The sequence below is a fragment of the Drosophila pseudoobscura genome, chromosome 3 (genome assembly GCF_009870125.1).
Source record: "Drosophila pseudoobscura strain MV-25-SWS-2005 chromosome 3, UCI_Dpse_MV25, whole genome shotgun sequence".
Classification (NCBI taxonomy): domain Eukaryota; kingdom Metazoa; phylum Arthropoda; class Insecta; order Diptera; family Drosophilidae; genus Drosophila; species Drosophila pseudoobscura.
Window position 1 is genome coordinate 7,127,688 of NC_046680.1, and position 22,584 is coordinate 7,150,271.

At 46.2% G+C, this 22,584-nt stretch overlaps 2 protein-coding genes across 4 annotated transcripts in view; one reads left to right on the plus strand and one right to left on the minus strand.

The window, feature by feature from the left end:
- The window catches only part of Hs3st-A (Heparan sulfate 3-O sulfotransferase-A), a 52,240-nt gene that overhangs the window by 26,345 nt on the left and 3,311 nt on the right, over positions 1 to 22,584 (minus strand). The window lies entirely within an intron of this gene.
- Positions 947 to 3,276, plus strand: List (Lithium-inducible SLC6 transporter). Of its 2 annotated transcripts, XM_002138251.3 has the most exons (7): positions 955 to 1,604; positions 1,660 to 2,034; positions 2,101 to 2,290; positions 2,347 to 2,629; positions 2,709 to 2,885; positions 2,958 to 3,058; positions 3,120 to 3,276. In XM_002138251.3, exons 1-7 carry the CDS (start codon positions 1,132 to 1,134, stop codon positions 3,189 to 3,191), a joined length of 1,671 nt encoding a protein of 556 aa, XP_002138287.2. In that variant the 5' UTR covers positions 955 to 1,131; the 3' UTR covers positions 3,192 to 3,276. The 2 variants fall into 2 exon arrangements, with proteins under 2 accessions (XP_015039320.2, XP_002138287.2); XM_015183834.2 differs by lacking the exons at positions 2,709 to 2,885; positions 2,958 to 3,058; positions 3,120 to 3,276 and having other exon boundaries at positions 947 to 1,604; positions 2,387 to 2,617.

Consider the following 22,584-nt stretch of genomic DNA (forward strand, 5'->3'; position numbering starts at 1 on the left):
ACCAGGCCGCCACAGTGCAGGCAATCAGCACTATCAAAGGCATTTAATTGCCATAAATCTGGAAAAGTTGTTAAAAACCCATTTAAAATTGTCACCAAAATGGAACGCTCAACTGCTGGCTCACTGGCATTTATCCAACTATCTGCCAGCCGCCATCCGCTTCTCTCCACTGCACACCACTCATCCTCTGGCGGATTCCACTCCTCCATCCAATCTACGTCTTGGTTGAGCTAAGGAGCTTGGCCTGTAACTGGCAGCATGTTTCCTGCTTCCTGCTCCTTGCTTCTGTTCTTCCGTTCTCCTGTTGAGCTTCAGTTTCAGGCTGCACTCGCAGTTGCAGTGGCTTTCGTGCTGGGATGTTAATTAGAAAACTCTTGAAAATTATTAAAAACTTTCCGAGCTGTCAGACAGACAGGCACAAAGACAGAGAGGTGGATACAGTGAGAGAGTAATAACCCAAAGAGCTGCCAACTTAGTGGGAAATTTCGTGAGAGAGCTTTGCTAGTAGATGTTTGTTGATGACTTTATGAAATATCTTTTGCTTTGAGAAGAAATTGGTGGAGTGTACGTGGTGGCAGAGAAACTCTATAAGAACTCCGGGGTTAAAATTCATTAATTAACTTTGCTTAAATGCTGAAATTCGAAGAAAATCTAGGGGAAGATAGTCGAACCAGAGGCGACGATTGTGGTGCATTAATTGCGACAACATGTTTATGCATCTGTGGTTTCGTTATACTATCTGTGGCTTATTTTAATCTTAAATCACAACGTAAGAGGCTTCCGCATTTCACAACTCGCTAATCCCTCCACCCCTTGCAATGAGAAATGTCCCATTCAACGCGACCAATGAACATGATATCTCTAATAGATCCCATCTCAAGTGTCTCAGTCTCGGTCTGGCTGGCATCTGTGCATCGCTCACTTAGCGCCTTTTATTAGTGCCAATTAAGAATGATTCCGAGCTGTTTTCGAGATGAGATTACAGCCCCGGTCCGCCACGAACCAGATAAGCGAGTGTGGGTTTGACATTGTCGCACTGCTCTGGAAGTATCCACGTATCCGAGCATCTCGACTGTGATTAGTAAGTCGCGCCACCTCAAGGCGCACAGTTCACGCAAATCGAATCTGAAGATGGAGGTCACGAAGGCTACGAAACCAACGGAGCAGTGGGACAATGGCCTGGAGTTCCTCTTCTCGTGCATCTCCCTGTCCGTGGGCTTGGGCAACATCTGGCGGTTCCCGTACATTGCCTTCCAGAACGGCGGCGGCACCTTCGTCATTCCGTATCTGATTGCCCTGATGGTGATTGGCCGTCCCGTGTATTATCTGGAGATAGCCTTGGGCCAGTTCACTGGCCGCGGAGTGGTCAAGGCCTTCGATATGGCACCCCTGCTCAAGGGCGTGGCAGTGGGACAGGTGCTGGCAACGGGGGCCTCGATTACCTACTACTCGAGCATCATGGCCCTGACCCTGAGGTTTCTGGTGGCCTCCTTGGGCTCGGAGCTGCCCTGGAGTCGGTGCTGGGAGAAGTGGGGCAGTGATTGTCATGATGGAAGCATCGTCAATGCCACGGGAAAGATGTCCCCCGCTCAGCTGTACTTTGAGTGAGTCCTACGAGGATTCTTCTAGTATGGGAGGTAACTCTTTCTTCTTCTTCAGACGTGAGATACTCCACGAAGTCCCTAACATTGACAATGGCCTGGGCATGCCGAACTTGGATCTGATCGGATGTCTGGCCGTGTCCTGGCTCATCATTGAAGCAGTGCTGATACGCGGCATCAAGAGCAGTGGCAAGGCCGCCTACTTCCTGGGCGTCTTTCCATATGTGGTGCTCCTTGTCCTTCTGTTCAGAGCTTTAACCCTCCCCGGGGCCATGGATGGCATCATTTACTTCTTCAAGCCGCAGTGGCGGCAGCTGCTCGATCCACTGGTGTGGTATGCGGCCGTCACACAGGTCTTCTTCTCGCTGGCCATCTGCTTCGGGACCGTGATCACCTATGCCAGCTACAACAACTTTAACAGAAACGTCTACAAGTGAGTTGTCCCCTAGGGGAGTCCCCGATTCATGGCCTAACCCAGGCTCTATCGTCTCTCCCCCAGGGACATCGTGATCATCACCACCATGGACTCTTGCTCCTCGATCATCGCCGGCTGCATTACATTTGGTATTTTGGGGAATCTGGCCAAGGAGACGGGAATCACAGATATTGGCAGCGTTGTGAAGGGCGGGGCCGGTCTGGCCTTCATCTCGTATCCGGAAGCTATTGCCCGGTTCGAGTATGTGCCACAGGTAAGGTATCGCGAGCTCCCTGCCCCTTGGGCGCCCTAAAGCACAACTACCTAAAGATGTTCGCGGTCCTCTTCTTCCTCATGCTCTTTGTCCTAGGCATTGGCAGCACCGTGGGCATGGGCACCTGCATCCTGCGCGTCGTCCGGGATCACTTTGGGCCACGTACGACGCCCACATGGGCTCTGGCCAGCTGTCTGACGGTCGTGGGTTTCGGCGTGAGCATCGTTTACATGACGCCGGGCGGGCAATTCATTCTCAATCTGGTGGACTTCTATGGCGTGTCCTTTACAGCTCTGATCCTGGCCATTGGCGAACTGGTGGCCGTTGCCTGGGTCTATGGTGAGTCCCCTACCGCCTCTCCACTCATGCGAGTCCTTTGAGTGGCTGCTGGTCTCTTTCTAAGCACGTATCCTCTTAGGCGTCCATCGCTTCTGTGCGGACATCAAGTTCATGATGGGTATCGAGACGGGCTGGTACTGGCGCCTCTGCTGGCTGTTCATCACGCCGGGCCTGATGGCCGCTGTCCTCTTCTACATGCTGCTCGACATGTCGCCCCTCACATATAAGGGCGTGGCCTATCCCGCTTTAGCTCATGGTAAGGAAGGAGACCCAGCTCCTTCTCCTTCTCCTCCTCTCTCTCACTCACTGCTCTCCTTTGCCCCCTCAGTTTTCGGCTGGTTCTTGGCCGCATTGGGCCTGGTCCAGTTACCAGGCTGGGCATGCTATGCTCTCTACAAGCAACGCCACCGCCCCGGCAGCTTCTTGCAGGTACGTTGCGGTCTCGTCCGCTCGTGCAGCCCACCTCATAACCCTAATATTTGCTCTGTAGAAGCTACGTGCCGCCTGCCAGCCAACGGACACTTGGGGACCAGCCAATGCACAGATGGATGTCAGCAGCTAGAAAATGAGGTTTCTCCATGGCCTCACGCTGCGTATACGTAATGCCATAAAGTATGGTATAAATAAAAATAGTTTTAAACAAAAAACAATGAGAGCTTAGGAGTTTTAGGAATCCAGGCAGGATGCAGCTGCTAATCCTGCTGCTGGTGCTGCAAGCACTTTTAATTACCTCAGGGCATGGCTCCAGTGGGGCTTCAAATGGGGCGTGGCTGTTGCAATATGTACCACAAATATGTAGTTGTGTGTGTGCTTAATGTTTGTGTTTGACTGTTTTGGAATGCCAGACATGTCAGCAATGCAGAACTGCGCAAATACTAAACGGAAACAACAGAAATAAAGCTGAAAGAAGCGGGTCGAATCTCTCAATACCCTGGTAAATGAAAACATGCAAAAATAGAGATCGTTTTCGGGTGCAATTGTTGCTCAGACAATGAATACGCGCAAACTGGTATAAGGGATTCGTATCTATTGGATCCTCGATACCTCAATAGCCGCCTCGACGGACGGCGGAAAAGATGAAATGGTGATGGAGTAAGCTGAGGAGCGTGCTTAAATAAAACATTCTGTTAACTGTTGTTCCACATTTTCATTTGGCGTGGTCCACACATGAGAGTCGGGAGGTGGGCAGTTGGGGAGTTGGGGAGGTCGGGCTGCATAGAGTGGTAAGGGGAGCAGCTCGGTGGAGTGGCAAAGGGCTCGCAAATCAAAATGGCTGGCATGTGACAAAGTTGAAAAGTAAATATGCAGCGGAATGGAAAAAAACACACAGAGTGCTACACTGTTTCCACTTCTTTCCTGTACTCGTAGTTTCCTCTCTACTCTGCTCCTGCTCCTCTCCTCTCCTCTTTCGTTTTCATTTTATTACTCTATTTTACACTCTCTGCTCCTCGATGGGCAGCCTTCCTCTCGTCTCTTAGGTTGTCTGTTGCACTGCTTTTTTCCCCATCCTATGACAGCGCATTTATTTACATGTACACGAATTTATGTGTGAGTGTGTGACTGTGTGCGTGTGAGTTGTCAAAAAAAAGTGACAGTGTTAAATTTCGGTTCATCCCCTAACCACATAGGCCCTCCCCTGCCCCACCGAACAGAAATTGAAGTGTATGTTGACTTTGACTGACGTGTCGTTAGCGCTGAAGAGCATTTTTTTTTGTATTTAAGGGCGCGGGGCAACACTTTGCGTGTGTGTGGCACACACACATACATACATACAGACATGTCACAGAGACAAACAACTTTCTTTCACGTCCTTTCGTTGTTCGTTCTTTTAACGATGCGCGTAAATCTTGACATACTTTCGCCGCTAGATGAGCAGCAGCTGCGAAGGTGGAAAGGGGGTGGTAGGGGCGTATGGTGAGTGATGGGGCAAGGGCCACTCACACATGCCACGACCATTATTAGGCATGTCCTATCCCACACTGTGGTACCCACGAACAGCCGTCAGTCACGATTGTGAACGCCGCAAAGCAGACTACACTATTGGTGCAGCTGCAACCACACACACACACGGACGCACACACACGGGCACTTAAGTATCTGGCCACACGCTGGCCAAGCGAATGCAAATCTTCCCCTGAAGTGGGATCCAGATAATCCTCATCAGCCGCATCATCATCATGAAATCCCAACTTCAGTTAGACACCAAAGGAGCACTCGGCCACATGGCTGAAAGCTATTTTTCCAACTTTCCTGCAAACACACAGATACCCCCATCCAGCAGATACTTTCACTCACTTACACACACACACACACACACATGTGCACACAACATACATATGACGGAAGCAGCTGCCAGCCAGCCACCCTGCCAGCTCGTAGTTCTGCTGCATGCTCCATGCACACTCTTGACGCAAGGTTCAAGAGCATTTCTCTGGATCTGGCCCTAGAACGCCATCGCTCCATCCCATGTCGGATGCTATGAGCTCTTCCCATAATAAATATGAGCTGTAATAGAGGAACATGCGCTTCCCTCTGGCATGTCGCACCTGTCAGCGGCATGGCATCCCTTGCGGTTCTTATAGTAAAAGTTGTTTCCTCTTTTATCTATTCACTTAACTTCAACCATCGGCCAGAGAAAAGGCAATAACAGCGTGTATATGATCAAATAAAACATCCTAGTCGCAATCGATGACTTAAACTGTTTATCATGGTGCTCCTGCTCCTTTCGATGGCTTGTACGGCCAGCCTGGCGTATACTTAATGCGTCGCAATGCTGCCACAAGTTGTGCACTTTCCCAGGCCCTGGGCCTGCGTTGACACTTGACTGAAACTTAATTGTGTTAAACATGAGGTAAAAAAAATACGGAACCATGTAGAAATTCATGGTTACCCAACATTAGGCCCCAAATTGTGTGCCCCCCGCTATCCCGTCAACAACTAATTGGAGCGAACATAGGGTCGATTATTTTGTGGTTCTCTGAGGCAATTAGGTAAATGAATCGATAGACTACCCTTCTCCGAATACCCCCAGACCCACCCGCCGTCTAGACAGCATAAATTTACTTATTTATATCTGAATATTTCGTGGAATGGTGGGTGTGCCGTGGGTGTATCTGAAATTACTGATTCATCTTGAGCCATTGTCTTGGGTAATTTATGTCATTTACCAGCATTTGCTGCTTATCAAAGTCACAATAAATTAAAAGTGAAATGATCTGCCCCTCTGCCAGATCTCCACTCTGCCTGTGCGCCACTCCACCCACTGCCTCCCGTCTTTCAAAGCCAATTACGCTTATTACATAATTCAGCAGCAGCGGGGCATCCATGGGGCCATCCATGAGGCAAGGCAGTAGCCCACGCATCCAACAGATGGGAAAAATATGCAAGATATAGAGAAGGTGGAAAGAGAGAGACAACCACAAGGAGACAAGGAAAGGTAGTGCGGAGAGAGTGGGTGCTGCTATCATAAAGGAAAGTCAAGTCAAACAATTAAGAAGACCCCGTCGATGGACTAAAAGCCTTAAGAGTCCTGTTACCCCCTCTCCCCCAACCAATCTGGCAGAGTCCTTCCTCTGGCCACTCCCAGACACTCCCAGGTTGGGTCCAGGCCAGTGCCTACAAAAATGTGTCTGTTGGCCCGAATTTCAGGTTTCATTAGCAGAAGGCAATGTGTGGTCCGTACGTGTGTGTGTGTGTGTGTGTGCAAAGGAGTTCGGGCTGCTATCAGAATGTAGGAGAAAGGAGGAAGGAGGCCGGAGAGGAGCCTGCTATCCAGCTGACAACGTAATACGAATGTCGAAACAATATTTTCCATGTCTGCTAATGTGTTGGATCCGGGATACATACACACGTATACATATATGTGCGTGCCACAAAGATAGACAGAGACAGCAACAGCGACAGAGAATGAGCAGAAGGAGAGACTGTGGCGAGACACTGGAATCCTATTAAGAAGTTTTCTATCGCAAATTAAAATCTAAATACGCAAACAAAATGATGGTGACGTCTGCGCCACGGGTTGGCCACGGCGTAGCGGCAGCCACCATTCAACCGAAGAGAAAGCACATCTACACGGCGAGAAAATACAGCGATTCGGGTAAAACCTCACGCAGAGCGCAGACATTCAGAGAATCAGGCATTGAGAGGGTATACATTGAGAGGGTCTTTATAAACATCGAATATGGATATACATATGTGGGAATTGTTTTATATCTGATAAATTTATATACTTATATTAGCCTCTCGGGGTTTTCAACCAATTTCACATGCCAAGCATTTTAGAACTTTTTTCCTCTTGCCTCTAGAAAAAGGCAGAGTTTTTTGTGGAATTTCTCACCGTGTCTCGCCAGCAAAGACATCAAGAAAATAAGTATTAGCCAGCATAAAGGTATTCACAAAACGCCAGACAACATCCCTCTCCCTCTCTCTCTCTCGCTTTTACCCCTCTAATCCAGAGCCACTGTAATATTCGACGCTTGTCGTGCCGTTTATTTGAATTATGAACGGCTAACTCCCAAAATTACAGCCTAAAACTAGGCAGAAGAAAAAAAAAATTCGAGTTGCAGAGCTTGTGAGCTTTAACCATACCACTAACCATACAGTATATAGATGTGCCAGTTCATACAACGAAATTGTCACACACCGACTTGCGCTATCCGTACCCCAGAGTGACGTCATCATGAGAGATAGAGCGCAGAGAGAACATCTTTGCATGTGTTAGTACACACGCAATATGTTTCGACAAAAATATGTGATTGTATGTTTTTTCAGATTTTTTGAACTCTCTCAGGTCTGATCTGTTTTGCCACCAGCATGTTTTAGTGTATGGGTGCACATGCATTCTCACGTACTTTGCGTGTGTGTGTTTAGTATTGCTGGCCGCTAGAACTGAAATTTGAGTTTGGTTCTTGTTTCGGGTCTTTTGATGGACTGACCTACCGCCACAAAATAAATGAAGAATGGGCAGGGGGTGGGGGTATGGTACACTAGGGCGCGGGAAACAAAATAAAAGCTGTTATTTGTTTGATTTATACCACAAAATTTAAAATATTATAATAATATAATTACACATTTATTTCCTTATTTTAAACAGGTTGATTATAAATTATAAAAATTATGCAAACGCCGTCGGTTCTCGACGTTTTGTTTATATCAAAGACTATACAATACCAAAGACTATACAATACCAAGATGTTGCATGAGCGACCAAAAAGCTGTTCTATGGCGGGTCCTAACATTAGAACCCAAAAGGCACGAGGGAGCGCACGGGGTTTCAATTCCCTTTTCGCCTGTACTTCGTCTCTACCGCGACCCCGCTGCCCATCGGTTTCGTCTGTTCGGCAATTCTGGACTCTCGAGCCTCAGCACCGTCGAAGCGGTGGTCGCGGATCGCCGATGTCTTTGGAGCGGCACAGTGGGAAAATTCGATTGGAAAATTCTCTATTAGAATTTATCTAAAGCACTCATACAATTTTTTTACTATTTCGGCTGAGTCCCCACTGTACCGAGCCAAAGACATCAGCGACCACGCTGCCCTACGGTTTCGGCACGCAGACGATTCATATTGTGTTTTTGTATTCTTTCTCTCGAGACAGTAATTTTGCAGTAATTTTGAAAACCCTCATGCAATATACGAATGTTATAAACTTTAATATTTATGTGCATATGTATGTACATAAGATATTTTATAATTGAATTAGAAAATTTATGGGTATTGTCCATGAGAGTATTCAAGGTGCGACCGGCATCTAAATTTGTACTTTGCAGATTCCCGTCGGAAAGCGCGCGATTGAAAATTGATTTGAAATATACATATGTAAAACCAATTCCATTTATATTTATGCATATTTATTTAAGTATATATATATATATTCTTATATTGTATATTTAGATACATCATTGTTTTAGTTATAATAAACAAAAACGTCGAGAACCGACGGCGTTTGCATAATTTGTATAATTTATAATCAACCTGCTTAAGATAAGGAAATAAATGTGCAATTATATTATTATATATAGTCGAGAACCGACGGCGTTTGCATAATTTTTATAATTTATAATCAACCTGTTTAAAATAAGGAAATAAATGTGTAATTATATTATTATAATATTTTAAATTTTGTGGTATAAATCAAACAAATAACAGCTTTTATTTTGTTTCCCGCGCCCTAGTGTACCATACCCCCACCCCCTGCCCATTCTTCATTTATTTTGTGGCGGTAGGTCAGTCCATCAAAAGACCCGAAACAAGAACCAAACTCAAATTTCAGTTCTAGCGGCCAGCAATACTAAACACACACACGCAAAGTACGTGAGAATGCATGTGCACCCATACACTAAAACATGCTGGTGGCAAAACAGATCAGACCTGAGAGAGTTCAAAAAATCTGAAAAAACATACAATCACATATTTTTGTCGAAACATATTGCGTGTGTACTAACACATGCAAAGATGTTCTCTCTGCGCTCTATCTCTCATGATGACGTCACTCTGGGGTACGGATAGCGCAAGTCGGTGTGTGACAATTTCGTTGTATGAACTGGCACATCTATATACTGTATGGTTAGTGACCATACATAGGGTATCAGCTGTTTTGCGACCAAGTGGCAACACTAAGATATGCAATTTTTCTGCTTTGCACTATATTTCATTAAATATTGCTGTGGCTGGATTCTGTATAACAGAAAAAGACCATAGAAGGTGTGGAAAAAACGTGGGTTGCTGTACCTAGTAGTCCCAGCCTCTGTCTTTTTTACCTCGTGGCCGTCAGAGTGACCGGCAGGGAAAAAAGAAGTCTGCTTGAGCGGACCCAGTTCGCTAAACAAGGTCAAGCCCAAAGTCAAAGCCTAGTGCAAGTGCCAAGTGCGGCTCAAAGTGATCATTGAATTTGAGTGGACGCGCCAGTCATATATCGCCAATACTGGGGCAGCCGTTCGACCATTTGGAAACGAGCGCCCCCAGTGTATCAACATTTTTCGAAACAGTGGTGCAATTCTGTTGAGGTAATTATCCACCCAGCTGCAGCGACCCGTTGAAAAATGTTCTGTTCTTTCCGTGTAGGATTAGCACCACTAGTATCTACGTATTGAAACGCTGGTCTAGAAGATACGGATTGGTTATTCCCGGAGACCTCTTGGCCACGTGCCCGTACCACCGTTCGGTAGCCGAGGGCATGGACTTGCTCCTCAAGTAAACCCGATCGGTGTGCTCTGCAATCTTCGCCTGGACACGTTCGACCCATGGGGATGAGCTGAGTGACTCTTCAAATAAACCAGTCACCCCACGAGCAATCCAGTGTGCGAGTGTACCTAACCTCACGCCGCAGATGGACCGCGGTCATTGACCCCTGGCCTCGGAAGCAGCTGATGTTACCTGCGCCCGGTACAATCGTGTGCCACCTTCAGACTTCGAGTAGGAACTCGGTCTCCAGCCGGGAAGCATCGAACCCGCATCGGATTTAGTTATATTCTCTATCTTTCTTTCGAAATTAGACCCGATATGCGAAACCCTGTTTTTTTTTTAGCCGCTTTCTGTTTAACAATGTTCTTTTGATACGGCAAAAATGTGCAAAAGCCAAGTAAATACGGTATAAACAAAAAGGGAATTCCTGTCCATGGGCTAAGTCGAACTTGAACAAATGAGTAGTGTATTAATACCAATTATTTTTACAGTTTTTGATTTTGGTTGCCACGCATTCATCTCATCATCTATGCAGATACTCATCACAATCACACACATCATCATACTCATCCACCCATCAAATCACCTCATCCAACACACAACGAAAGATCTTTCTGCGTGGGAGTCAAAGTTATTAATCGTCTCGTAAGTGATTATAAGAGAAAAAAAAAACAAGTAAGCAATCTGAAAAGAATGAATGTGCGGTAACTATTCGTTGGTCTTCAACCATGATCACGGTTTTACACACGTAGTACTCATGCCTTTAAACGACTTTCCATATACCCGATTTTTGTCTGGTTTTGGCACTGCCCAAGTACCGTAATGACATATGACGTTTCCTTGTTCATATGATGAACACGTACCTATTTCTTGCCTTTATCTATACATACTACTAATCATTTTTATAGATTTAAGAACCTTATACGCTACCTCGCCCCTATGATACTCTTAATACTAGTAATACCCTATAAATGTAAGACGATACCGAATAGCAGGCTTATATTAGGGACTAGATCCTATTAGCGTTAGGTTTGATAGGAATTTAAATGAAGAATTATGGATTGTTTAAATAAAGTAGTTTTGGAAATGAACCGTGGCTAAATAGATTATATCGGAACCATGCAACCTCGAAAAACGGAGATGTGACCCACCGCAGTCTTTGTTGGAGGGATCCTGACGATTAATAGGTGGCCCTGAAGGATCATGGTAGGGTGGGCGTTCTCGCCAATGGGCGATACCGCAGCCGACAAAGATCTGACCGGTGATCTTCTTCGTTCACGTGTACATGCTGATCTGTCCCTTTGACCCCCCTGTATCCCGTTTCCTAGTATCCTTTCCCTACTCGTACGCGATTTTTTTTATAAATTCTTATCTCGACCATTTGCCAGAGCTATAAATGGGTAGTAAAATTTCCTCCATGCCCACACCCCGCCGACCAGAGACAAAAGCCGAAGCCAGCGCGTACTTCCTACTCCCGTTTACTTATCATCAGCTCCTCGACCCTGTACGTTGTATGCTACAGGTAAAGACAAATTTTAAATGGCAATTGGTTCGAAAAGTCTGTCCCGATTTTATGGCAGGGTTTCTTAAAGAATTTGTAAAACTTGGCGCCCAACGTGGGGCCCTTCTTCGGCTTGCCCCGACCAAGAAAGTTTTATAAAGTCATCAACACCAATGCGAGCTGCATCTCAATGCAGTGGCACAAGACTTATTCCTTCATCCATTAATTCCCAACAGATATACATGGTCGTGCATTGTCGGGGTGATTGACTTCGAGTAGCTGGATTGCGTAGCAGTTTCTAAAAGACTTTAAAGCCCCGCGCTCGAGGTTAATCAAATTACTAGGCATAGTAACGAACCTGTAGTATCTGGCCGGATAGGCCACTCCGCTAAATAGCGCGTTCTAATGTTTCGGTCGGATTTAGGTTTCAAAGTGGATTAGCTCTACTGCCTACCCACCAAGATGGGAGCGTGTTGTTTGGGGGATGAACTTGTCCATACCGTTGCTGATCATTGTCTGCCGTTTTGGCCTGGATCAGGTTAGTCAGTGGTTTAGAGCTACGGCCTGCCCGCGAACGAAGGCAATAGAATCGGAGATGGTATATTTCCTGGGTCAGCATAACCTTGTCTACTTCTTCAGTTTTTCTATTGTTGTTCCGTTTTTTTGTTTGACAGACGTAGGTGGAATGGCTCTACTGTATTGTGGTTCTGGACGACCTACAGTTTTTGCGACCTACAGTATAAGTAGAGGGCCATCGGTTTGTCAGGGTTTCGGATTGCTCGGATATCCGTCAGTGGTGTAGAACTACCGAACGGTCCCAGTTCATCCGATGACTCATTGTACTGATTGTTGATTGTTAATAATATCACCAGAGTCAGTGGGGGACACACTCCTATTAGACGAATGTTGCATGGTTTCCGAATTTTGTGGATACAGAGTAGATATATCGATCGTTAAAAGTTAATAATCGAGAGTAGAAAAGAAAATCATATATTAGTAAAATTAGGATAGGATGTCATTGGATTGGAGTTTTGACGAGATTGATCAAAACGACCATTCCGATATTATCTGTTGTATTTGCGTAAGACAGGTAGAATATCGGACACAGCTTCTAAGAACAAGTTGTAACCACGTATTTCATTTAGTGTGTTTTAATACGAGAAGAGGTGAAAAGACCGTGTGCCCGGCGTGCAACAAGCCCCTACAATCATCTGCTCCTAGCTTAGCTGAGGAATTAGCCGTAGCGCAGGCGTCCGCCTCGAACGTAGAGTCTTCTCAGCTTCGAATGAGAACCAGATCACAGCGTGTGACAGCAGGTCCAGCTGCGAATACTGAAAATTTACCTTCCGTTGGTCCAACTGAAGTCGGTGTACCAATCATGCCAGTTCAGAGTAGCGAGCCAGCGAATGAAGCAAGCCCAGGCTTGGCTCAAATGGCACAGGCGTTGACGGACGCTATGGGTCAAATCGGGTTGTTGTCTCAAGCCATGACTCAAATGACTCAGACTATGGAAATAGGATTCCAACGTTTGGCAAGTCCAACGGTACAGCCGCCGAATGACCAAGCTGCTGGATCTTCACAGCCTAGTGGAGAAAATCAAACCTTCGAACAGTTGTTCCAAATACCAACTCGAGAGTCCGTAGGTGCCCCGATAAATCAGGCTAATGAGTCTAATGTCTCGGTAACCCCATGGGGATCCCAACAGATAGCGGGACTACGACCAGATAGGATTGGACAAATAATCGCAGGATGGAAGGTGCGGTTTTCCGGAAATTCGTCCATGTCGGTGGAAGATTTCATATATCGGATAGAAGCGCTAACCAAGCAGACCTTAGAGGGTAATCTCGATCTAGTGGCCAGAAACGCCATTTATTTATTTGAAGCCAGTGCGAGCGAGTGGTTTTGGCGTTACCATAAAAGCGTACCATCCGTGACCTGGCCGCAGCTAAGTACAGCCTTAAAAACTCGATTTAGAGATGGGCGTACCGATCTGGAAATTCGTACGGCAATAGTGCAACGAAAGCAGAAGCCGCACGAACTATTTGATACATTTTACGAAGCCATTGTAACCTTGTCCGACAAACTAGTCAACCCCATGTCCGAAATGTCGCTGTTGGAAGTGCTAAAGTCGAATCTCCTGGCCGATATCCAACATGAAATTTTATACATTCCCATTCTGTCAGTAGCACAATTGCGCAACATAGTGCGTACTCGCGAACGGTTTTTGCAATCAGTGGCTAAGCCTATGGGCAGCGCTGAGCCGAAGCGTAATCCTATACGACGACAGGTGCATGAAATTGTGGTACAGACAGACAAGGAAGGCGATGAGGTCGATGAAACAGAACAGCTAGATATCGCTGCAGTAACCCTTTCCTGTTGGAACTGTGGTTGTCAGGGGCATCGGTATCAAGACTGCGTAGGTGATCGCACCGTCTTTTGTTACGGCTGTGGCAAACGGGATACGTATAAACCGTCGTGCTCTAGGTGCAACGATCCAAAAAACTCGTCAAGCCGTGCACAATCGACAGGTGCACGCAAACCAAACAGCTCGAAAGCAACGAACACCATTTAATGGACGTTTCGACAGTTCCATTACTCCCTGACTTAAAAAAACTCCCAGACATTCCTTCACCCACTTGTAATTTACCCCCAAGTGAGGACCGAATTCCATTACCGACTCGATCTCGAAAGCGATTGCTCCAATATCGGCAAACTGTCAAAACCGAGCGCTCTAACGTATTGGCGTCAGTCGTTAATACGTCTAAGGACTGGCGACCCTATGCGGAAGTCACCGTACTGGGAAGGACGCTCAGTGGACTGATGGACACCGGTGCATCCATAAGTTGCATAGGTGGGAAGTTTGCGGCCGACCTGGTTCAGAATCCGAACCAGATCAAGCCTGTGAGAGCAGCAGTACGTACGGCGGATGGGCAGAGCCAGCCAATAATTGGCCAGGTCACCACCGAAGTGGGTTTTCAAGGCCAGAAGAAAGTCTTGAAATTGTTTGTAGTCCCATCCTTGGCGCAAGACCTATATCTAGGCATAGACTTCTGGTCTCGTTTTAATTTGTTACCTGCTTTTCTAGCCAATAAATCATCCAGTCCAGAGGTGTCAAGCTTAGCATTTGATAGTACGTTACATGTGTGTTTGTCGAAGCATCAGCAAGCTCAGTTAGCAGAGACGGTCAACTTGTTTCCCTCCTTTGCGAAGCAAGGTCTGGGAAAAACCGGCTGGTTGTCGCACGATATTGAAGTGGGCAGCGCAAAGGCAATAAAGCAACGACATTATGCTGTGTCTCCAGCCGTTGAAAAGCTAATGTACGTAGAGGTAGACCGAATGTTAGCTCTTGGAGTAATCGAAGAATCAGATAGCGCATGGTCGTCACCCGTGGTCCTCGTTCGTAAACCGGGAAAGGTGCGATTATGCATCGACAGTCGGAAACTGAACGAAGTCACTGTTAAGAATGCTTATCCCATGCCATTGATCGATGGCATTCTCAGTCGGCTTCCTCGAGCTGAGTTCATTTCAAGCATCGATTTGAAGGATGCCTATTGGCAAATTCCGCTGGAAGTAAGCGCTCGTGAAAAAACGGCGTTTACCATCCCAGGGCGCCCGTTGTATCAGTACACGGTCATGCCCTTTGGGTTGTGTAATGCACCCCAAACGATGTCCAAGTTGATGGATAAAGTGATACCGCCATCTCTACGAAATGAGATATTTATTTATCTAGACGATTTGTTGGTGATCTCTGAATCCTTTGAGCAGCATATTCAAGTCCTCAATGTCCTGTCTGCCCGATTACGCGAAGCTGGTCTGACCATAAACGTGGAGAAGTCCAAATTTTGCCTAAAGGAGATCAAATACCTAGGACATATTATAGGCAACGGAACGATCCAGACAGATGTTGAGAAGGTCCAAGCGATTCAAGAGTTTCCGGTCCCCCGATCCGTGAAACAAGTCCGTAGGTTCTTAGGTCTCACTGGTTGGTACCACAAATTCATAAAAAATTATGCGGGTATCGCAGCGCCAATCTCAGATACACTTAAGAGCAAGCGAAAATTTGAATGGACCGATGAAGCACAGATCGCGTTCGATGCCTTAAAATCACAGATGTGTAACGCTCCTGTGTTGCACAGTCCCGATTTTACCATTCCTTTTTCAATCCATTGTGATGCGAGTCACACAGGAGTGGGTGGTGTCCTGATGCAATCAGATGAAGATGGCAACGAGGTACCCATCGCTTTTATGTCACGCAAATTGAACCAATGTCAACGTAATTATTCCGTAACCGAAAAAGAGTGTTTGGCAGCGGTCATGTGCGTCAAGAAATTTAGAGCGTATGTAGAAGGGCATCAGTTTTCCATTATTACCGATCATGCCTCATTAAAATGGCTGATGTCACAGGCTGACCTAAACTCGAGACTAGCTCGATGGGCCCTGAAACTGCAAGGCTTCACCTTTAAGATTTTTCATAGAAAGGGTAGTCAGAACATCGTTCCGGATGCCTTATCACGAGTGCATACCGAAGACTTATCGTATATTGGCATTGATAGCCTAGTGGACCTTCAATCGGAAGCGTTTAAATCCACTGACTATCAGGAACTCATTGCGAAAATTCAAGATAATCCAGATCGTTTACCTGATGTAAAAGTAATGGATAACCTTCTGTATCGTCGAGCTGAACACGCCACTGGTGAGCAAATTAGTGACGACATGTGCTGGAAACTGTGGGTTCCCAGAGCTCTGGTGACAGAAGTGCTTAAACAAGGCCACGAACATCCCTTAGCTTCTCACAGTGGGATCAATAAGACGCTAGAACGAGTTCGACGCTTCTATTATTGGCCAAATTTAGTGGGCGATGTAAAAGCTTTTATCAACAATTGCGAAGTGTGCAAATGTTGTAAGCACCCCAATCGTCCTCTACGTCCTCCAATGGGCAAAGCAGGAGAGACCTTTCGGCTATTTCAGAAACTTTACGTCGATTTTCTAGGTCCGTACCCCCGAAGTCGATCTGGAAATATAGGCATTTTTGTAGTACTCGATCATTTTTCTAAATTTCCTTTCCTAAAAGTGGTAAAGAAATTTACGGCGGATGCCGTAATTCGGTTCATGGAGGAAGACCTGTTTAATTGCTTTGGAGTCCCGGAAGTGATAGTGTCAGATAACGGTGTTCAATTCAAGTCACACAAGTTTAATGATCTGTTAGCGAAATACCAAATTCGACATTCGTACACCGCCGCCTACGCTCCCCAAACCAATGCCTCAGAGCGGGTAAATCGCTCAGTACTCGCTGCTATCAAAGCGTACATTAAGCCCGATCAATCCAATTGGGATGAGCAGATTAGCTTCATTACTTGTGCGTTACGGTCCAGTGTGCATGCAGCCGTCAAAAGTAGCCCATATCGTGTTGCTTTTGGCCAAAACATGATTACTGGCGGTTCCACTTATCAACTCCTACGAAACCTCAGTATGTTGGAGGACCGAACTGTGGTATTTGATCGCGACGATTCCTTCGAGCTAATTCGCAAGACCGCGGCAGAAGCAATGAAACAGCAGCATGTTCGAAACGAAAATATCTATAATCTTCGAAGCCGAGAAGTAAACTTTCAAGTGGGTCAAGAAGTTTATAGACGAAATTTTGATCAGAGTAGTTTTGTGAAAGGCTTTAATGCGAAACTGGCACCTACGTTTCGGAAAGCCCGCATTAAGAAAAGACTCGGGAACAGCTACTATGAGCTGGAAGACTTCCAGGGTCGCTTTATAGGTAAATATCACGCAAAAGATATTAAACAATAAATCGTATCAAGCACTCCAAGTGTGGATCACGCTTTGGTTAGCAAGACCCCAAAGTGTGATTTCAGCGGGGGGGTGTAATATTCGACGCTTGTCGTGCCGTTTATTTGAATTATGAACGGCTAACTCCCAAAATTACAGCCTAAAACTAGGCAGAAGAAAAAAAAAATTCGAGTTGCAGAGCTTGTGAGCTTTAACCATACATAGGGTATCAGCTGTTTTGCGACCAAGTGGCAACACTAAGATATGCAATTTTTCTGCTTTGCACTATATTTCATTAAATATTGCTGTGGCTGGATTCTGTATAACAGAAAAAGACCATAGAAGGTGTGGAAAAAACGTGGGTTGCTGTACCTAGTAGTCCCAGCCTCTGTCTTTTTTACCTCGTGGCCGTCAGAGTGACCGGCAGGGAAAAAAGAAGTCTGCTTGAGCGGACCCAGTTCGCTAAACAAGGTCAAGCCCAAAGTCAAAGCCTAGTGCAAGTGCCAAGTGCGGCTCAAAGTGATCATTGAATTTGAGTGGACGCGCCAGTCATATATCGCCAATACTGGGGCAGCCGTTCGACCATTTGGAAACGAGCGCCCCCAGTGTATCAACATTTTTCGAAACAGTGGTGCAATTCTGTTGAGGTAATTATCCACCCAGCTGCAGCGACCCGTTGAAAAATGTTCTGTTCTTTCCGTGTAGGATTAGCACCACTAGTATCTACGTATTGAAACGCTGGTCTAGAAGATACGGATTGGTTATTCCCGGAGACCTCTTGGCCACGTGCCCGTACCACCGTTCGGTAGCCGAGGGCATGGACTTGCTCCTCAAGTAAACCCGATCGGTGTGCTCTGCAATCTTCGCCTGGACACGTTCGACCCATGGGGATGAGCTGAGTGACTCTTCAAATAAACCAGTCACCCCACGAGCAATCCAGTGTGCGAGTGTACCTAACCTCACGCCGCAGATGGACCGCGGTCATTGACCCCTGGCCTCGGAAGCAGCTGATGTTACCTGCGCCCGGTACAATCGTGTGCCACCTTCAGACTTCGAGTAGGAACTCGGTCTCCAGCCGGGAAGCATCGAACCCGCATCGGATTTAGTTATATTCTCTATCTTTCTTTCGAAATTAGACCCGATATGCGAAACCCTGTTTTTTTTTTAGCCGCTTTCTGTTTAACAATGTTCTTTTGATACGGCAAAAATGTGCAAAAGCCAAGTAAATACGGTATAAACAAAAAGGGAATTCCTGTCCATGGGCTAAGTCGAACTTGAACAAATGAGTAGTGTATTAATACCAATTATTTTTACAGTTTTTGATTTTGGTTGCCACGCATTCATCTCATCATCTATGCAGATACTCATCACAATCACACACATCATCATACTCATCCACCCATCAAATCACCTCATCCAACACACAACGAAAGATCTTTCTGCGTGGGAGTCAAAGTTATTAATCGTCTCGTAAGTGATTATAAGAGAAAAAAAAAACAAGTAAGCAATCTGAAAAGAATGAATGTGCGGTAACTATTCGTTGGTCTTCAACCATGATCACGGTTTTACACACGTAGTACTCATGCCTTTAAACGACTTTCCATATACCCGATTTTTGTCTGGTTTTGGCACTGCCCAAGTACCGTAATGACATATGACGTTTCCTTGTTCATATGATGAACACGTACCTATTTCTTGCCTTTATCTATACATACTACTAATCATTTTTATAGATTTAAGAACCTTATACGCTACCTCGCCCCTATGATACTCTTAATACTAGTAATACCCTATAAATGTAAGACGATACCGAATAGCAGGCTTATATTAGGGACTAGATCCTATTAGCGTTAGGTTTGATAGGAATTTAAATGAAGAATTATGGATTGTTTAAATAAAGTAGTTTTGGAAATGAACCGTGGCTAAATAGATTATATCGGAACCATGCAACCTCGAAAAACGGAGATGTGACCCACCGCAGTCTTTGTTGGAGGGATCCTGACGATTAATAGGTGGCCCTGAAGGATCATGGTAGGGTGGGCGTTCTCGCCAATGGGCGATACCGCAGCCGACAAAGATCTGACCGGTGATCTTCTTCGTTCACGTGTACATGCTGATCTGTCCCTTTGACCCCCCTGTATCCCGTTTCCTAGTATCCTTTCCCTACTCGTACGCGATTTTTTTTATAAATTCTTATCTCGACCATTTGCCAGAGCTATAAATGGGTAGTAAAATTTCCTCCATGCCCACACCCCGCCGACCAGAGACAAAAGCCGAAGCCAGCGCGTACTTCCTACTCCCGTTTACTTATCATCAGCTCCTCGACCCTGTACGTTGTATGCTACACCACGCCTCGTATTTCTCTTTTATTTGTGCGCTGTCTGCTTACAGTTTGAATTATAAGCTAGCGAAAATTTAATAAAGGCTGCTCCCCCGAGCACCGCCTTAGAGACAGAGACAAAGAGGGAGAGCGCAGCGAATGGGCCAGTGGGCCTGTGGGCTGGGGCAAGGACAACAGCAGAGACGCCGCCCACTGTCTGCCGCACCTCCACGGCAGCACCACCAAAAAAAAAGCAGAAGAAAAAGACTGACTATGACAATGTCAAAGAGTTTGCTGCACGCAACGGAGGCGTGGCAGGTGGCCTGCGACAACAAGAGCAGCAACAACAATTGTTTTGGAAAAGTTCTGGCCTGGCAAATGGCAAAACTTTTCCCAGCGCTGGCCGCCCCCTGGTCTCTGCCTTTCCCTTTTAGTATTTTGTTTTGTCCTTGCAACAACTTTAAGCCTTTATTAAATTGTGTGTCCAAAGTCAACAGCGGCAACAGAGGCAACAACAATGGCGGAAACGGACACAGAAACAGAAACAGAAAGAGGCGGCATAGACAGAGACAGAGACAGAAGCGACAGCAACCAGAATTGACAGCAAAACAAACGATTGTCATTGTCAAGTGTGTGCGTCAACCTTTGAACCCGTCCCATTTCTGTGTCGAAGAAACACCACTTCCTCCTAGGCAGCCACCCGCCCCACGCGCCCCCTGTGGAAAATAGATGTCAAGCAGTTTTCCCTCCTGTCGACCGTCAGCCCTCTCTCGGTCCACACTTTAGTCAGTCGGTTTAAATTGAATTGTTAATTCGGCACAAAAACCTTTTCCCTTTTCGCCTTTGTCTCTCTCTCTCTCTCTGCCTCTGTCTCTGTCCCTTCGATTCTCTGGCCACCTCTTCGATTCTTACTGTGTGCGTCGCTGGCTCGCTTTGTCCCTTCCTTTGATTCCCATCAATGCGATTTGCGTCGGGCCCCGTCGACTTTTCAAGGGGGTAAAAATATATATTTATGTTGAACCCTTTTTTGTGGCAGCCTTTGTTTTTTTTGCTTTTGTTGCGTTATGCAAACATTCGACTGCCTGTGACAACGCCACAGGAAGCATCCACCGTCCCTGCCGCCCTCCCTCCTCCTGTAGACCCCATTGTCAATGGCAGATACACCATACACCTGCACTGGATGGCGGCTAAAGTGCCTGTCCATGGTTGTGGTACTCGATGCCATTATCTTTTTGTTCTTCCGATATTTGCATATTCCGCACTGCCAAAGCCCTTCTCTCGTTCCCGTTCCCGTCCCCATTCCCGTTCTGTAGTCGAATCCTGCAACAGTTTCGCCTCCAACAATCCGCATTGTTTGCCTTCCGCTGCTCGGTTCACAGGACTCTCACCGGCCATACCCTTCTCCACGTACCATTCCACCTTTTATTGTCTCAATTGTTGCCAGAGCATAAATCAAGCGCAAAGCACAAATATTTTTCAAGTGACAACAAATATATAATGACGGAGCACCTGAATGGATGATGGTCGCTGGAACTGTGGCTCTTTGTTGACTCTAGCCACCGCAGTCCTCCCCTTCCTGGTGGCGCTGCCACAACAGCTGCAGTTGGTATACTCTAACTGGTATCGGGGCTATCTATCTAATTAGATCTAATGACTAATTGGAAGTTCGGGAAGGACTTCCTTGTAGAATCATGCCTAATTAACCAATATCAACCACATGATAAGTAGAAAGAGATGCGTTTGCGAACGAACCAGACATTCAGGTTTTATGCTGGTCGAAAGCGAACCACTCCTTCAGGTTTAACGCCATGCACTGCTTTAAGACACCAAATTGAACCAAAGCTTCAGGTTTAGGCAATAAACTGCTTGCAGGTAAAACGAACCAAAGCTTCAGGTTTCATCAGCGCACTGCTTGATCGGTTGCTTTTCAACGGCAAAGAATGGACCAAACGTTCAGGTTTGAGTTTAATGTACTGCTTGACGGATCATTTGCTTCTGCTGCTCGATGCTGGTTTGTTTTTGTCATCTTTGGTGTATTTATCGTATATTTTTGATACTTTTCAGCAGAGCATCTGATCTTCGGTTGGCCCGCTCGATTTCCGGCCAGTGTAGTGCTCCACTTTCCGGCATTGCGACGCTGTGGCTTGCGCTTTGCTGATTTCGTTTTGATTACGGCAAATTGTTTTTAGTTGCCTTTGCCTTGCGGGTCCTTCCATTCTGCTCCTTTCGTTTCCTTTCCGTTTTGTGATTTGTTTTGTGGCCAAGTTTATATTGCGGCATTTGTGCAGTTTCCGCGACTCCGTTGATTTGCATTTATAGCTGCGGTAATCACGGGTCAAGTCCCAAATTAGATTTACCCAAACTCCAACCTCCACTATCCTGCCAGAGGCATGTCCCAAGGCCTGACCTTAGCTCAAAGGTAAGCATTGACAAAAATTCTCGGCAAAATGGGAATTGCGTGCGGACCAGCCCCGGACCGCATTAAATATTGATGGATTCTTCTGTTTGTAGAGTAATTTCAGTAGCTTAATGCAATATGAATGACACCCAAATATCCCCTACAAAAATCCATCAAATCATATGCGAGGGCGGATGATGATTCCTGGGAGGGGCAAGAGGCGGCCTCTAGGATCATTAGCCGGAGCAAACAGGGAAAACTTTGTTTCCAATTTAGTTTCGGTTTCGTTAATGCATTTTTCCGCAACTCTTTCGCTGGTTTTCGGTTCTATTTTTAGTTTGCCCTCTTTCCCAGCCAAAGGCGTTAATTAACAAGTTTTCCGATGCACAACTTTTTAATGAAATTAATGTCCCCGCCGGCCGGGTTAGTACGGTTAGCATCCCTTTGCGCCCGCAAGTGTGCAAGAGTGCAACTTCAAATTCAACTGCAGGCCGCAGACATGCCACTGAGACGCTTCTAATGAGCACTGGAACTGGAACGGGGGAAAGGGAGAGGACTCATTCTAGTTGGAGCCCTGGGACGCAAGGAACCATTAGGTTCTGGGCGTGGCCTTAACAGCGATCGACTCTTGATAACGTTAATAATGCGTAACGGCTCTGCATTTATGTCATGTTATGTTCCAAGGCCAAGCCACCAGCCGCCAGCCACGACCAGGCTAACACGCACACATGCCACGCCACTCCCGAAAGGCGCCACCCTGCCACACACACGGGGCTGGAGT

Coding starts and splice junctions, on each gene's coding strand:
- List (XM_002138251.3), top strand. CDS start 1,132: ATGGAGGTCACGAAGGCTACGAAACCAACGGAGCAGTGGGACAATGGC. Junction 2,630..2,708: donor GGCCGTTGCCTGGGTCTATG/GTGAGTCCCCTA, acceptor GTATCCTCTTAG/GCGTCCATCGCTTCTGTGCG. Junction 2,886..2,957: donor CTATCCCGCTTTAGCTCATG/GTAAGGAAGGAG, acceptor TTGCCCCCTCAG/TTTTCGGCTGGTTCTTGGCC.